We start from the raw sequence: 16,051 nt of genomic DNA on the forward strand, positions 1-16,051 counted from the left end.
CCGTCCCTCGTCTCGCCTCCATTAAAACCGGAAATAGGCGGGTTGGAGGAGAGTTGGGGGTGGGGGCTTTATTATTTTTTTAAAAAAAACCTTCCACACCAGTGCTTTCGATCTTTCTTTTTCCTCAACCGAGGATTCTCCTCCACTGTGGTTGACAGGGCCCTCAACAGTGTTCGTCCCAATCCCGCACTTCTGCCCTCACCTCTTTCCCTCCCTCCCAGAACCATGATAGGGTCCCCCTTGTCCTCACCTTCCACCCCACCAGTCTCAACATTCAATGGATCATCCTCCACCATTTCCGCCACCTCCAGCGCAATCCCGCCACCAAACACACCTTCCTTCCCCCTCCCCTCCCAGCATTCTGAAGGGACCATTCCCTCCGCGACGCCCTGGTCCACTCTTCCATCACCCCAACGCTCGTTAGCCTTCCCACGGCACCTTCCCGTGCAAGCACAGGAGATGCAACATCTGCCCTTTCACCACCTCCCTTCCCCCTGTCCAGAGCCCCAAACACTCTTTCCAGGTGAAACAGCGATTTACTTGTACTTCTTTCAATTTAGTATACTGTATTCGCTGCTCATGATGCGGTCTCCTCTACATTGGGGAGACCAAACGCAGATTGGGTGATCGCTTTGCTGAACATCTCCGCTCAGTCCGCAAGCGCGACCCTGACCTTCTGGTCGGTTGCCATTTTAATTCCCCGTCCCACTCTCACTCTGACCTCTCTGTCCTCGGCCTCCTACACACTGTTCTAATGAAACTCACCGGAAGCTTGAGGAACAGCACCTCATCTTTTGTTTAGGCATTTTACAACCTTCCGGACTCAACATTGATTTCAATAACTTCAGATCATAACTTCAGCTTCCATTTTTTTTGGACAGCAGGTGCTGGTAATGTTTCTGATGTTGCCATTTGCAGCTCCTCTAGACCCATCTTTTGATTCTTTACTTGTCCCATTAAAGCCTTCTTTGCCTTGCACCATCATTCCTTTTAATTGCTCCTGCCCTCCACCCTATCACAGACCTTCCCTTTTGTTCTTTCCTCCCCCCCCATCCCATCCTTTGCCTGGCTCAGCACTTGCTTAGAAAGGGTTACATTTTTAACTTCTTCCAGTTCTGATGAAAGGTCATCAACCTGAAACCTTAACTCAGTTTCTTTCTCCACAGATGCTGCCTGACTTGCTGAGTATTTCCAGCATTTTCTGTTTTTATTTCAGATTTCCAACATCCGCTGTATTTTGCTTTTGATTTACTGTTTCCTCTGACCCTTGTAAAGGATCCTGGGAATAAGGAGGAAGAGAGGGAAGGACAACAATGGAATTGAGGTAATTTCCTGAAGGGTGCAAATTTCTTAATAGGTACAATCTGTCGAGGACACGTCTCTTCCAGTTTGACAAAGGTTATCCAAAATTTTTTAAAAACCTGTATAAACACACTGTAAATTCTTCTGTTACTTTTATATTTTTGATCAGCTTAATGTAATATTAAAACAAAAGCAGACAAGATACGAGCAGTTCACAGGTTTCTTCCAGTAACCCAGGAGAGACACAAAGACAAAGAACCCACTGAACTGTCTAATGTGCCACTAAAGAGAATCTAATTCATTAGGAACTTAGGAACAGGAGAAGGCCATTCAGCCCCTTGAGCCTGTTTTGCCATTCAATTCAATCATGGCTGATCTGAATACCTGCAAATAACTTGAATTTTGCAGTGAAATGACTAAACAACTTACCAAAGGACAGGAGGGTCTGTTTAGCAACATCACGCACTTCTTTGTCAGTCTGGCAAATGTAGACTAGTTGATCGATACTTTCTTTGGCCTGAAGAAAACAAATGAAGTTAAAACAAAGCGAGTCTCAGAGTTCCTGATTTTTGCTACACTTGAGGTTAAACTGATGACCAATTTTTTTGCCAAGATGATTCTCTACTCTCTTAAACACTCTTGTATAACTCAGAATTTCCTGGCCCAGTATGGGTGGTGGGGAGGGGAGAGAAAGGGAAGCTGCTGCTCTCAGGTCTTGATATCAATGGCTCAGTTACTGGAGGGCACAGGGAACGGCCCCTGACGGCCTGCTCTGCCCTCAGTGCGGGATTGTGGAGTAAATCGGTGTCCAATTGCATAATGTAATATGGCCGTACTGTCACTCGCTTCTCCCAACAATAGAACTTGAATACTTTTGAATGCATTTAAAGCAATCCATTAAACCATCTGACATGTACGCACAGTAATTAATGATTTAGTGACACCCACAAAATGGCTTCCAAGCACACTGAGGGTCCTTCATTTACAGCCATTGCAGAGCGAGCTGAGACAGTGTTACCACAGGTTCAAGTATTGGGATTCTTTCTCCCCCCATCGTTGAACTGGAATGCTCACCTTAAGATGTGCCAGTGCTGTACATCCTGCTTTTCTCAGCTGTCCGTCTTCATTCTCAAGCAGCTCCAAGTAACAAACCAGGGCCTGAAGACAAATGCACATCAATTAGTCTGGCACACAAAACAAATCTACTAGCATTACTTCCAAATTACTGCTAATAAATGTAAGCACTGATCTTTGTGACACATTGGGATAGTGTTAAAGTCAATGGTTAAGTGCTAACGAGGACCAATCACTGTAAACCCACGTGTCACTGCACCTTAATGGAGCATCTACGATATTTACATGTAATCTTTTGAGGCAATGGTATCAAGCCAGTCAGCAGGGAGTCTCTGCTACGTTCTGATATCTGATTAGGTCCAAAACTGGATTCAGGCTGCATCATAACTGCAGTGAACATTAGGAACAGGAGTAGGCCATTCAGCACCTCCAGCCTGCTCCCTCCTTTCAATTTTGATCATGGCTGATCTGCACCTTAACTCCATTTACCTACCGTTGCTCCATATCCCTCAATACCCTTACCGAACAACAATCTATCTCAGTCTTGAAAGCTCCAATTGTCCCAAGCACTCTCAGTCTTTCGGGGGGAGGGGGGGGAAAAGTTCCAGATTTCTACTATCCTCTGTGTAAAACTGCTTCCTGATTTCACTCCTGAATGGCTGAGCTCTAACTTTGAGATTACGTCCCCTTGTTCTTGATTCCCCCAGAGGTTTCTCTATCTACTCCATCAAATCCTTTTAATATTTTAAACACCTCAACCAGATCACCCCTCAATCTTCTATGCTCAAGGGGATACAGTGTTAGTGTCAAGTGAAACTACACTGCACTGATACCGTGGTTTTGGTGTAGCACCAGCACTGTCGACAGGCCCGCCCGCTCAGGTACAATACACCAGCACACTGTCGACAGGCCCGCCCGCCCAGGTACAATACACCAGCACTGTCGACAGGCCCGCCCGCCCAGGTACAATACACCAGCACACTGTCGACAGGCCCGCCCGCCCAGGTACAATACACCAGCACTGTCGACAGGCCCGCCCGCCCAGGTACAATACACCAGCACACTGTCGACAGGCCCGCCCGCCCAGGTACAATACACCAGCACACTGTCGACAGGCCCGCCCGCTCAGGTACAATACACCAGCACTGTCGACAGGCCCGCCCGCCCAGGTACAATACACCAGCACACTGTCGATAGGCCCGCCCGCTCAGGTACAATACACCAGCACTGTCGACAGGCCCGCCCGCCCAGGTACAATACACCAGCACACTGTCGACAGGCCCGCCCGCCCAGGTACAATACACCAGCACACTGTCGACAGGCCCGCCCGCCCAGGTACAATACACCAGCACACTGTCGACAGGCCCGCCCGCCCAGGTACAATACACCAGCACTGTCGACAGGCCCGCCCGCCCAGGTACAATACACCAGCACACTGTCGACAGGCCCGCCCGCCCAGGTACAATACACCAGCACTGTCGACAGGCCCGCCCGCCCAGGTACAATACACCAGCACTGTCGACAGGCCCGTCCGCTCAGGTACAATACACCAGCACACTGTCGACAGGCCCGCCCGCCCAGGTACAATACACCAGCACTGTCGACAGGCCCGTCCGCTCAGGTACAATACACCAGCACACTGTCGACAGGCCCACCCGCCCAGGTACAATACACCAGCACTGTCGACAGGCCCACCCGCCCAGGTACAATACACCAGCACACTGTCGACAGGCCCACCCGCCCAGGTACAATACACCAGCACACTGTCGACAGGCCCACCCGCCCAGGTACAATACATGTCCTCATGAGGTTCTCAAACAGTCTGCAGGAAAAGACTTCACGTAATATTAAATGGTTCCTAATTTACAAGGAGCCTCTAAGCTCCAGCTCCTTTCTCTCTCTCCCCCTGTACAGGTAACCCGAGCTGCAGAACTAGCTGTGAAGAGAAGCGAATGCGTTTGCAGATCCTTTGCTCCCAACCTTTTCTCGGAATTTGGAGTCTTCTGCCAGGTTTTTCAGTACGGAGGCAGCGGTGTTGCAGATCTTGGTGTTGTCCTCCAATAGAAGCAGGCCCACTGCTCTCAGTCCGTCCTTCTGGAGCTGGGTCCCCGAGAGATGCTTCAGAGTCTTCAGCACCACGTCCTTATCAGAGGACTGCAGGTTCTGGACCAGGAATACTGCAAGACATGGAAAATGTGTGTATGTTGGGGGGGGGGGAATAAAAATAGAAATCACAAAATATTCACGGACGTTTCTACTCTCTCCAGGGTAAACCGACAACATGGCACCATGTGAGGGAGGGGGCCTGACTGTCTCAGACAAGTCTGTCCCCACAATAAGAATTCAGAACATATAATTTTGTCGCTCCGATTTTATTCCCGCCCCTCCTGAAGGCATACCCCTCCCCCTCCCCCTCCCTTTTGCGGGGTTACAGTTCCGCAAACAGCAGTCAGCCCCGGGTATCTGACTCGAGTGGCCATTCATCATGTTTGTGCCTGGACAGGGGATTCCAGGTGGTTATTTGATAGCTGAACCTAACCTCCCCCTCCCCCCAACATCCTTACACGCACTCCCGGCAGGAGTCTTGGTTTGCAATGGTGGGTGGGTGGGGAGAGGTGGGGGCGCGGGTGGAATCCCTGGCCAATGTTCCCCTTCCTTAACCAGAGGCACTGCAGCCAAATGCAGTAGATCTATTTACAAATAAGTGCTTCACAAGCTCACGAGTGTGTACGCACACACAAACACAGGTGCAGACCCTGCACCAAGAGTTTCATCGAGGGGGCTGCAAAACCACCATCAGGGCTGGCTTTATGCTTTGTGTTATTTTAAACCTCCAAAAAACATTTAAAAAGAAACAAGCCATACTGGAACATTCAGTGACCTGCATAAAAAAAAATGGAAATCATTTCAGAGAAAACAAGTCAGACATTTTTCTGAGCTGAAGGCATCCTGCAGGATAACAGTGTGCTCGCCTCGGTTAACAGGATCCTCTATGAAACCGTCTGATGGGCCGGGGATATCGGCCGGATGATAAATTCACAACATCATCTCCGCTAATGGAATAAATCGGGCCAGGCAATACGGAGTGCTGCCACAGGAAAGCTCCCAGTGGGCACGATGCCAATTCACACCAGTCATTCTCCCTTCACCGATCTCAAAGCTGCCTCCCAGTGAACCATGCTGGCAGAGGCCTGTCTACTCCCCAATACCGAATGGTGCGTGCTAGAGAACGAGGGAGACTATTGCTCATGTAGAAAGGGAGGAGCACGGGAAAGGAGAGGATTGGAAAAAGGAGGCTGCAGTTTAAGATACATTAAAGGCCTATTTACGATGTAGAACAGTAACAAAGTACCTTCCTCTGCCAGCTCCATGATGTAGGAAGGTAAGGAAGGCACATTCTGCTCCTCAATGTGACTCAAGTACTGGAAGATAGTCAGCAGTTCCACATTTCCACTTCGGGCACGTTTTGGCAACGTTCTGTCCAAAAACCTTTCCACTAGTTTAATAAAAACTGAAAGAAAAGGTAGATTAAAATGACTGAACTGCACAGAGCTTTAAGCGATGGAATGATTAAAGCCAACATGCAGTCTGGAGCACTCCCAACATTTGCTAGAGTCCAAACTAAAATGTTAAATAAATGTATGTCTATGTACTTTTAAAAATCGCTTTATATTTAAATTCATCACAGGGAACTTAACTCGATTTTCAGAGTGTCTGAACAGCGAGTCCCATTTAAATTTCGGACTTGGACAATACGGCACAATAGAATGTAACAGGACGGCCAAACGGCTGAATCCGCAACACATCAGACAGATTATCCTCACTCGTGCCTGCGTGTTTGTGCCAACGGCCACTTTAAGGGGCGGATCTCAAGCCTGTTGGCAGAGTGAAAATAGCTCAAGATAGTTCTGAGGGTGCAAGAGGCAGTGGGCGGGGAGGTGAGGTCAGCTCGAGTGATAAGCAGAGCTGCTGGAAAGCTAACCTTCTTTCTCTCTTCAGTACACAAAAGAAACAGAGTCCCTTTTATTAATGGGTTCAACCTGTGTCGCACCACAGCACTTAGGATACTGTAGGGCGGAGCTCAACGTGTCTCTATAAACTGTTCAGTGCCGGACCTGCTTGCAATATCTACAGGAGGATTTGAATATATTTGGCGATTGAGCAGGCAGGTGGCAGATGAAATCCAACGTAGAGAAATGCAAAGTGCTTCACATGGGAACAAAAAAAAAAATCCAGGAAGCGACTATTAGTTAAATTGAAAGAAAATAAGGTGCAGGAAAAATGAGAGAGATCTGGGGGTCCTAATTGACAATAAATTGAAGTTATTGCAACAATGCTCGGTGCCAGTGAGTAAAGTAAATCAGATGTTGGGATATATTAAATGGTCAACATTGAGCTGAAATAGTGAGATCATCCTGCACGTTAGGAATCATTGGTGCTGCCGCACTTAGAATATTGTGTACAGTTCTGGTCGCTGCAGTACAAAACGGATATTGTAGCAATTGAGAGGATACAGAAGAGAGCAACTAGAATGACTGAGGGGGTGGAGGCAATGGATTTTCAGGAGCAATTATTTAAATTGGGCATCTTCTCACGGGAAAGAGAGGAGGTTAAGAGATGATATGATTGCTGTTTTTAAGGATTCAAAAGGGACTAGATAATGTAGACCATCACAAACTACTTCACCTTGTCCAGAACAGTAAAACCAGAGGACACTGTGTGCACTTTAGGGGGTCAATTTAAAACTAATCTGCAGAAACGATGGCCCCGATATTCACGGGGAGGGATGTGGGAGAAATGTGACAGATCGCGGGGCAGGCTTCAGATCAGGCCGGAGGTCGCCCATCATGGCGGGGGGGTGAAAGAGGCAGTGATTGGCAGAAGGGAAGCTGAAGGTTTGCTGGAGGGGCTGGGGGAACACCTCAGCTCCTCCCTGCCCACAAAGATTGCTGTAAAAAAAAAACACTTCCTTTCTGGAGCCAGAAGCTCCGGCCTCCCTCTCGCTGCCAGGTTTCCTGAGTCCTGAACACTGCAAGAGCCTGATTTAAATATATGTTAATGAAGTGTCGCGCCACGATGGGACACACGCACGACAGGAGACCTGCCGCGCACGCGTTGGGTTGGGGTCGCGTTTCCCGATTTTTTAGGGTTTAACACTCCCCCCGCCCCCCCCACCCGATTCAGGTTGGGGGGGGGGGGGGGGGGGGGTGAGGGTTAATATCGAGGCCAATATTTCAGCGAGTGGTCAATAAATGGAACAGACTCCCTAGGGAGATGGTGGAAGAAGTTAGTATTGATTCATTCAAATGCGAATTAGATGGATTTTTTTTCAGAAAATATTTTGGGATACAGTATATAAGTAATTTGTGACATGACGTGGTAAGTTTAGTATGTTTGGGAGGGACAGGTGACTTTGGACCTATGGTTCCTAAAGCTTTCCACCACTGGGGTTTGCTCACCTCATGTCTGGGTCAATTGTAGACTAATTGATAGAGATTGATTGCTACGATTAGTCAACAACTCGTTGTATCCTGCGACTACCAGGACAGTACGAGATGGACTTTGTTCTTTTTTCGCCCAGCAATTCCTATGATCCTATCTCAAATCCATCCACAAAGAATTAGATTAAAACAGATCATTATAGTTTCTGCTTTAAACACATGAAAAGCTTTATCTCAATGTGTTTTTTTTTCAAGTAAAGATATCCTCACCTAGAAGATGCCCGGTGGAATGTGGCCACTCACCTGCTTCTGCTGGGCCAGGGTAGCGCTCGTTCACTTTGCTCCCAAAACTCAAGTTCAGCTTCTGCAGAACGCGCTCGACTGCAGCACAGTACAGGTTCGGGCTCTCGGTGCAGTGCGTCCAAAACGAAAAGACCGTTTTATCTTTCAGCAGTGGCATGACTGCAAGGAAGCACAGTTCAAAAAAGGGGGCCAGGTAAACACCAACTTCCTTTAGGTTCTGCAAGGTTTTAAAAAACAAAGCAGCTTGTCCCTCGCGTGATGGGATGGGATGGGACAGATCTGCTGTGAAACACTCAGCTCCTGGAATGCTAGTTTAGTCTTAACAATCGTTTTGGTTTCCACCCAATAGGTCCGTCTGCTGTGGTTATTTCACAACTCCAGCTGCTATTAGTCGAACGAAGCTCGACAGTTCATCCCGCCTGAACTTGCCCGGTTAATTTAGGGATCAGTCCAGCTAGTCAAGTAATTTTGATAAGAACTTGCATTTATATTGCACCTTTCATGACCTCAGGATGCCCCAAAGTGCTTTACAGCCAATCAACTACTTTTGAAGTGTACTCACTGTCGTAATGTAGGAAACATGGCAGCCCATTTGAAAACAGCAAGCTCCTGCAAACAGCAATGTGATGACCACCAGATAATTTGTTTTGGTGATGTTGATTGAGGGATAAATATTGGCCCAGGCACCAGGGATAACTCCCCTGCTCTTCTTCGAAAGAATGCCATGGGATCTTCTGCATCCACTCGAGGGGGCAGATGGGGCCTCAGTCTAACGTCTCATTCGAAAGTCAGTGCAGCACTCCCTCAGTACTGCGCTGGACTGACAGCCTAGATTTTTGCGCTCAAGTCTCTGGAGTGGGACTTGTACCCACAACCTTCCGACTCAGGCAAGAGTGCTAACCACCGAGCCACAACCGACAAACTCACGGTTACCATTATAGATTTTCATCTCTCCCTCGCAATTGTGGAAGGGAATCAGATGGCACAGAACAGGAATGGGCGAAGAGCCAGTACATTACTATCGGGTGACGTTTCATTTGAGACGGCCCACTCACCCTCCTCGGCAGTGCTTATGTTTCCAGATTTGTCCGCACTCAGTCTGGAGACCACCTCTAGAACATGGGCCTCTCTCAGAAGCTTGTCCAGCGCGTAGATCTCCCGGCATCGCAGAGGTCCGTAGATACCCAGTTGCTGCAACATGAAAGATTGGTGTTGACGTACAGAAAAGATACAGGCGTTAAGAACACAGATTCCTCCCCAACACACAGCCTCTGTCCAGCCAGATACTCATCATCACCCCAGTGACTGCAGACGACTCTTTTTCTGAACCACCGTGTTTAATAAAAGATCAGAATGAATCTAGTCAAAGCTCATTACTGCAAGTCAAGGGAACTCAGTAATTTTAATATTGGGGTGAGGGGGCTTTAAATCAGAGATTTTATCTCCTCTACTGATAAAGCTGCAGTATTGATGAGGATTTGTTAAAACAAGGTTTGGGCATACATGACGGCACCTGACAGGGCAGCAGTACCTCAGTACTGTGTTCAAGTCTCTGGAGTGAGGCTTGAACCCACAACTTTCTGACTCAGTGAGATGCTACCAACTGAGCCACAGTTGACATCCAAAATGAAGCAAGGAGTTGGGACTAAGAAAAAAACAGTACCTATCAGGGTGACAAAATTTAATTCCAATTTAATCTCCATTTACACAGGATTATATTTCATCTGGATTACCTTAATTCAGATCACCCCATGCGAGTCATATCCCATTCCAAAGAAAAACTGTTTTTAAATATAGATCAGCCAAAAAAAACCTGACTCAAATCGAAGTACTGGATTGAAAATTAAATATTTCGATCCACTTAAGTTTCTGTTACTCCATATTACTCTCAGATGGTGCTGTTGCAATGGGTAAAATAACTTGTGAAATAGTTTTACACAGTGTACCAATGCCATCTGTTGATAGAAAGGAGTACTACAGAACAGTTTTAAAAGATTAAACAAACGGTCACGGTCAACTCCAAGTTGGAGCGAGCATTAGGATTCACTTTCTCAGCACTGACCTTTCACTAATCAGCTGGAGAGCTATCAATGAAGAAACATGGTATTTGTAACAAACAGTGCTGTAAAAGTCCAATACGGTATTGTATAATTAAGAAGTTTGTTGTTGCATGACAAAGAAAGATGGATCACTTGTTTACAAACTGCAGCCAGTTGGACTCTGCACAGCAGGCATTACATTCTCCACCCTCCAGTCTGAGTGAACACTGTCTCCAGGCTTTGTATTCTCCTCCCTTCTGGCAGGCAATTGATAAACTTCTACTAGATTAGGTAGCAGTGCTTAAGATGTCAGTTCCCAGTGGGTGCCAATTTAATGGTTCAATGTTGCATCATCTTCTGTGCACTTCCACAGAAGCAGACAATAAAATACAACTGCCTGGTGTCTTTTGACCTGTAAATAATTTTTAAAATGAAGTACAATTTAACCCCAGTCTTCTAGCGAAAGGCATTCATTTGCTCTACTTAGTTGCTGTCATAGTAAAGATCCAGGTGTCAAAAAAACAAGACAACAGATACTCTGGAGCTTCTTTATATAGAAACAAGTTTCAGAGGGATTTCTAAAAGGCATCCGTCTCATGAGAACATAAGAAATAGGAACAGGAGTAGGCCACATGGCCCCCAGCCTGCTCCGCCATTCAATATTATGGCTGATCTTCGACCTCAGCTCTGCTTTCCCGCCCGATCCCCATAACCCTCGATTCCCTTAGAGGCCAAAAATCTATCACTCTCAGTTTTGAATATACTCACCAACCTTCCCCCAGTACACCTAAAGCCAGGATTAAAGTCCTGTAACCGTACTTCAATAACACACCATGCACAGTCTTCCTACCTGGCAAACATATCCTGTGCCCTTTGTCAGTATAATGAGCAAAGAGCTACTTTAACACAGAACTTTGAGAGGTCGGCTGAAGTCTCAGTAACTACCCGCTCTCCAGATAACCAGAGACTCTGTCTGATGTTTACCAGTAGAAGCCTGCTGCAGTTATTCAAGTGCACGATCAGAACCTGGTCCAAGTGTTCATTCCCTGTCGTCATTGGAACTGGGCTTCCTTCGGAGCCGCTGCCCACTCCGGTATCCTCAGTTAGTGCTTCGCTCGGCCCCGCAGCAAGTCCACGCATACCACTGCTGTGCCTGTCAGAGGAAGCGGAAATAAAGTCACTGGAATAGCTCGGAGATTGCTTTACTTACACACGTACTCAGGATGTCCATTCAGCAAAAAGTTAGGGTAAAAAGTTAAAAACGGTGAATGTCCAAAGGGACTTAGGGGTTCAGGTACATAGATCATTGATGTGTCATGAACAGGGGCAGAAAATAATCAAGGCGGCTAATGGAATGCTGGCCTTTATATCTAGAGGACAAGGGGGCAGAAGTTATGCTGCAGCTATACAAAACCCTGGTTAGATCGCACCTGGAATACTGAGAGCAGTTCTGGGCACCGCATCTTCGGAAGGACATATTGACCTTGGAGGGAGTGCAACGTAGGTTTACTAGAATGATACCCGGACTTCAAGAGTTAACTTACGAGGAGAGATTACACAAATTGAGGTTGTATTCTCTAGAGTTTCGAAGGTTAAGGGGTGAATGGATCGAAGTTTATAAGATATTAAGGGGAACAGACAGGGTGGATAGAGAGAAACTATTTCTGCTGGTTGGGGATTCTAGGAGTAGGGGGCACAGTCTAAAAATTAGAGCCAGACCTTTCAGGAGTGAGATTAGAAAACATTTCTACACACAAAGGGTGGTAGAAATTTGGAACTCTCGTCCGCAAACGGCAATTGATACTAGCTCAATTGCTAAATTTAAATCTGAGATAGATAGCTTTCTGCCAACCAAAGGTATTAAGGGATATGGGCCAAAGGCAGAGAATACAACCCCAATTTGTGTAATCTCTCCTTGTAACTTAACCCTTGAAGTCCGGGTATCATTCTAGTAAACCTACGTTGCACTCCCTCCAAGGCCATTATGTCCTTCCGAAGATGTGGTGCCCAGAACTGCAGGTGCGGTCTAGCCAGGGTTTTGTATAGGTGCAGCAAAACTTCTGCCCCCTTGTACTCTAGTCCTCGAGATATAAAGGCCAGCATTCCATTAGCCTTATTGATTATTTTCTGCACCTGTTCATGATACTTCAATGATCTATGTACCTGAACCCCTAGGTCCCTTTGGACATCCACTGTTTTTAACATTTTACCATTTAGAAAGTACCCTGTTTTATCCTTTTTTGATCCAACGTGGATGACCTCACATTTGTCTACATTGAATTCCATTTGCCACAGTTTTGCTCATTCACCTAATCAATATCGCTTTGTAATTTTGTGTTTTCATCTACACTTTTTTTTTGGTGGCATTGTAAGCAGTGCAGAGAAAAGTCCCAAGGCACTTCATAGGAGCGATCAGACAAATATTGCCACCGAGGACAGGTGACTCAAAACTTGGTCAAAGAGGTAGATTTTTAGGAGGGTCTTAAAAGGAGAGGATTAGGGAGGGAATTCCAGAACTTAGGGCCTGGATGGCTGAAGGCACAGCCACCAATGGTGGGGCACAGGAAGAAGGGATGCACAAGAGGCCAGAGTTGGTGGAACGTAGAGTTCTTGAAGGGTTGTAGGGATGGAGGAGGTTAAAAAAGAGATAGGGAGGGCCGAGGCCCTTCTATGTAGAAAAGGGCAATCTGGCTCCAACATGCTGCGCTGCAGCCTGGGGGTTTGGGGCTCTACACGAGCCATTCCTCCATGAGTCCAGTTCCTGACCTTAACCACTTTCTCCTCCACACTCCACCTGAGTTACCCGATCTCCACTGGGGCAGCAGCTGTCTCAGTACCATGGGGTAGAGGGTGGAAAATCCTCCAGGGCTCCTGTGCAGGATTGGGCATCATGCAAGGGCAGGGTCAGATACAACGTTCGTCCTCCACCCCCTCTCCTCCTGCCCCACCACTGTCAAATAGCCTGCCCAGACTTGAATAATGGCAATTCATGCAAGTTATCATTCGGTGTTTATGGAACAATCCTCTTTCCCTACCAAAGCCCTCCCTGTACCCCACAGCAAGGGGCCAACACCTTCAGAGGGCAGGCATTTCTTCAATTCAGGTGGGGAGTAGGAGAGCATGGAGGCAAACAGCTTGAGCTCTGGCCTTCGCAGATCAGTTGAATGTTCTGATCATCAACAGAACGTTCCACATTGAGCAAAAATACAGCAGAGCCTAACCTGCGACAACTCCCCTCGGCTCGCTTGTAATGAGATGAATCCATCCATAAAGGACATCGGTCAAGGCGCAGCTTTGATCAAGAATCTCACCTGAATTATACCCAGCTATCAAGTTTCTACACCCACACACGAGATAGAAATGTGTCCACGTTAAATGGCTAATCAATGATACCCAGTCAATTCACTGGACTTCACGCAAAAACCATGAGGATCGGGTCGTACCGTCCAGTCTTCTCAGCCTCATCTTCCGAGAATTCCGAATCCTCCATGTCGGATGTGTTGAGGAAGTCGAAGCTCTCCAGTGCATGTTCTACAGTCAGGCTGATGCTCGAGGCTCTGCTCCTGTTCACACCCTGCCTCTGCTGCAAAAAGACAACATCCAACATTCAGGAAATAAATCTTTCACCACCATCTCCTGCAGTGTTGTACATAATCTGCAATTCCATTTCTTCCCCCAATTCAATTGTGATCCATCATGAAGGGTGTTTTAAATGAAAGTTGAAACCGCTGCCAAATGTCCCACAGCTCAGCTTTAATGGAAGTCATTCCACTGAACAACCTGGCTCCAGGAAAGTTTGGCCCGACATCTAACCTTCTCCTCGGACCTTCCTTATCCACACATTTCAGAGCTGGCCTGCAAAGTCCAAGGGTGAGGAAAATCTGATAAGATCATCCCACCGATTTGGGACTGTCTGGGATTTCAATCCCTCTCTATTAAGGATCAATTCTGTTGTCTTCCCTTCACTCACGAATTGAGCCGGGACAGAATGACCTTTTTGAAATGCGTGAAAAGAAGAAAGATCTTGGGTATGAACCCGAGACCAGGTCAGGTTATGACTGAATCTCCATGCTCTGTATTCACGGTCACTGTGTTGCATCAGCTACAGCTGATTAAGTTGCACCAATCCTCCCAATATACACAACCACATTACAGCACTGGAGCCTGCAGCCTCCTCTCCCCACAACAGTCACACATGATGCTGACAATAGATGGCGCCATAAGATTGGGCTCAATCCATGTTAATCACTGCAAATTTGTTAAATGAAGAAAACCAGAAGTTCAGTTTAACAATTCTGGAAACCTCCCCAGCTTCCTGAATAAAATTTACTCTGGTCAAAAAATCGCCTTTTAAAACTTGAAAAATACTTCAACAGACACAAGGAAAATGTAGGACACAATGATAATGGATGGAAAATGTATCAAAATAAAACACACAGCAATGGATAACAGAGACTGGTTACACAGGGTGGCAGGTGGGTTATAGTGGATCGCAAACCAGAAATTCAATCCAAGGGACATCAAAAACAGCAGCAAGAGACCTTGGCGGACAGCTACCACCTGAATCCTAAAGCTGTTTCACTGCCTGTTCCCTGCCAAATACCCAACAATTAAGACCATATAGATTCCACTAACGATGGGCCAATTTCTCGTGATACCACAGGCTAATTCAAGTAATTCCATGATGTGGAGATGCCGGTGATGGACTGGGGTTGACAATTGTAAACAATTTTACAACACCAAGTTATAGTCCAGCAAATTTATTTTAAATTCCACAAGCTTTCGGAGGCTTCCTCCTTCCTCAGGTGAACGAGGAAGGAGGAAGCCTCCGAAAGCTTGTGGAATTTAAAATAAATTTGTTGGACTATAATTTGGTGTTGTAAAATTGTTTACAAGTAATTCCACACATTGTAGGACATCATTGGGATATCTGGCCGTACAGCAGGGACTCCAAAAAGTAAGTGAATACTGCAGAGAAAGAGCCATCCTCCATAACTGAGGTGGCAGGGATTGAATCGCAGGGTTCAGGTAGAGCGAGTACTTTATAACAGTAATCTGCAGCCCACGATTAAAATCACACTCCGCCATCATTTTGCAGGATGTAGGGTGTTTCAGATTGATGTGTTGGTGGCCAGTCTGTGCAGCCAGTGGCCAGGGTTTCCAACTGCCAATTGTTCAGGTGCCGTGTTAAACTTACGGCAATGGCAACACGAAAACATCAGCAACTTCACCGAGGAATTAGATGGTCAATCATCAGCAAGTGCCACATCCAAAAATCACCGACAAATACAAGCAAGCTGATACACAGACTGTCCCCCACTCCTCTCACTCAATATGCAGCTTGCACGGGTTCGTGGTTTTGTTACTAGACCAGTAGCCCAGAGGTTTGGAGATCAAATCCCACCACGCCGCCAGTTGTGAAATGGGACTAAATTCAACAATGCACTGCCTGAACGGGTGCTGGAAGCAGATTCAATAGGAACTTTCAAAAGGGAATTGGATAAATACTTCGCTTTATTTGCGGGGCTACAGGGAAAGAGCAGGGGAGTGGGACTAATTGATAGCTCTTTGAGAGCCGTCACAGGCACGATGGACTGAATGGCCTCCTTTCGTGCTGTAAGATTCTATGATTATAAATCTAGTCATTTATAGGCACCAGAAAATGAAAGCAGCCAGATTGCCAAAAAAAACCACCTGCTTCGCTAATGTCCTCCAGGGAAGGGGACCTCCCAGCTCTACCTGGCGGCCTACATATGACTCCAGTCCCACATACGTGCTTGACTCTTAATGCTCTCAGTCCCAATTAGGAACGGGTAATAATCCTGCCTTGCCAGCATCACCCACATAACAAGAACAAATAATAAACAATAATGATCTTGTGCAGCATTTCAC

The 16,051-nt window shown here is 46.7% G+C and overlaps 1 protein-coding gene and 1 long non-coding RNA gene across 6 annotated transcripts in view; one reads left to right on the plus strand and one right to left on the minus strand.

Annotated features, from left to right (window-relative positions):
• LOC137333614 (uncharacterized) overlaps positions 1-4,585 on the plus strand; it is a 40,447-nt gene extending 35,862 nt beyond the window's left edge. For both annotated transcript variants that reach the window (XR_010965938.1, XR_010965939.1), the window contains 2 exons: positions 1,217-1,324; positions 4,291-4,585. This is a non-coding gene — a long non-coding RNA (uncharacterized lncRNA). The remainder of the gene's footprint in view (positions 1-1,216; positions 1,325-4,290) is intronic.
• The window catches only part of ripor1 (RHO family interacting cell polarization regulator 1), a 313,053-nt gene that overhangs the window by 2,003 nt on the left and 294,999 nt on the right, over positions 1-16,051 (minus strand). For all 4 annotated transcript variants that reach the window (XM_067997844.1, XM_067997845.1, XM_067997841.1 and 1 more), the window contains exons 14-21: positions 13,603-13,742; positions 11,144-11,312; positions 9,176-9,311; positions 8,121-8,279; positions 5,729-5,887; positions 4,357-4,553; positions 2,377-2,460; positions 1,732-1,819 (exon numbers count right to left, since the gene is read on the minus strand). In XM_067997844.1, the coding sequence (XP_067853945.1) occupies positions 1,732-1,819; positions 2,377-2,460; positions 4,357-4,553; positions 5,729-5,887; positions 8,121-8,279; positions 9,176-9,311; positions 11,144-11,312; positions 13,603-13,742 (1,132 nt within the window). The remainder of the gene's footprint in view (positions 1-1,731; positions 1,820-2,376; positions 2,461-4,356; positions 4,554-5,728; positions 5,888-8,120; positions 8,280-9,175; positions 9,312-11,143; positions 11,313-13,602; positions 13,743-16,051) is intronic.

This window comes from Heptranchias perlo, chromosome 16 (genome assembly GCF_035084215.1).
Source record: "Heptranchias perlo isolate sHepPer1 chromosome 16, sHepPer1.hap1, whole genome shotgun sequence".
Lineage (NCBI taxonomy): Eukaryota > Metazoa > Chordata > Chondrichthyes > Hexanchiformes > Hexanchidae > Heptranchias > Heptranchias perlo.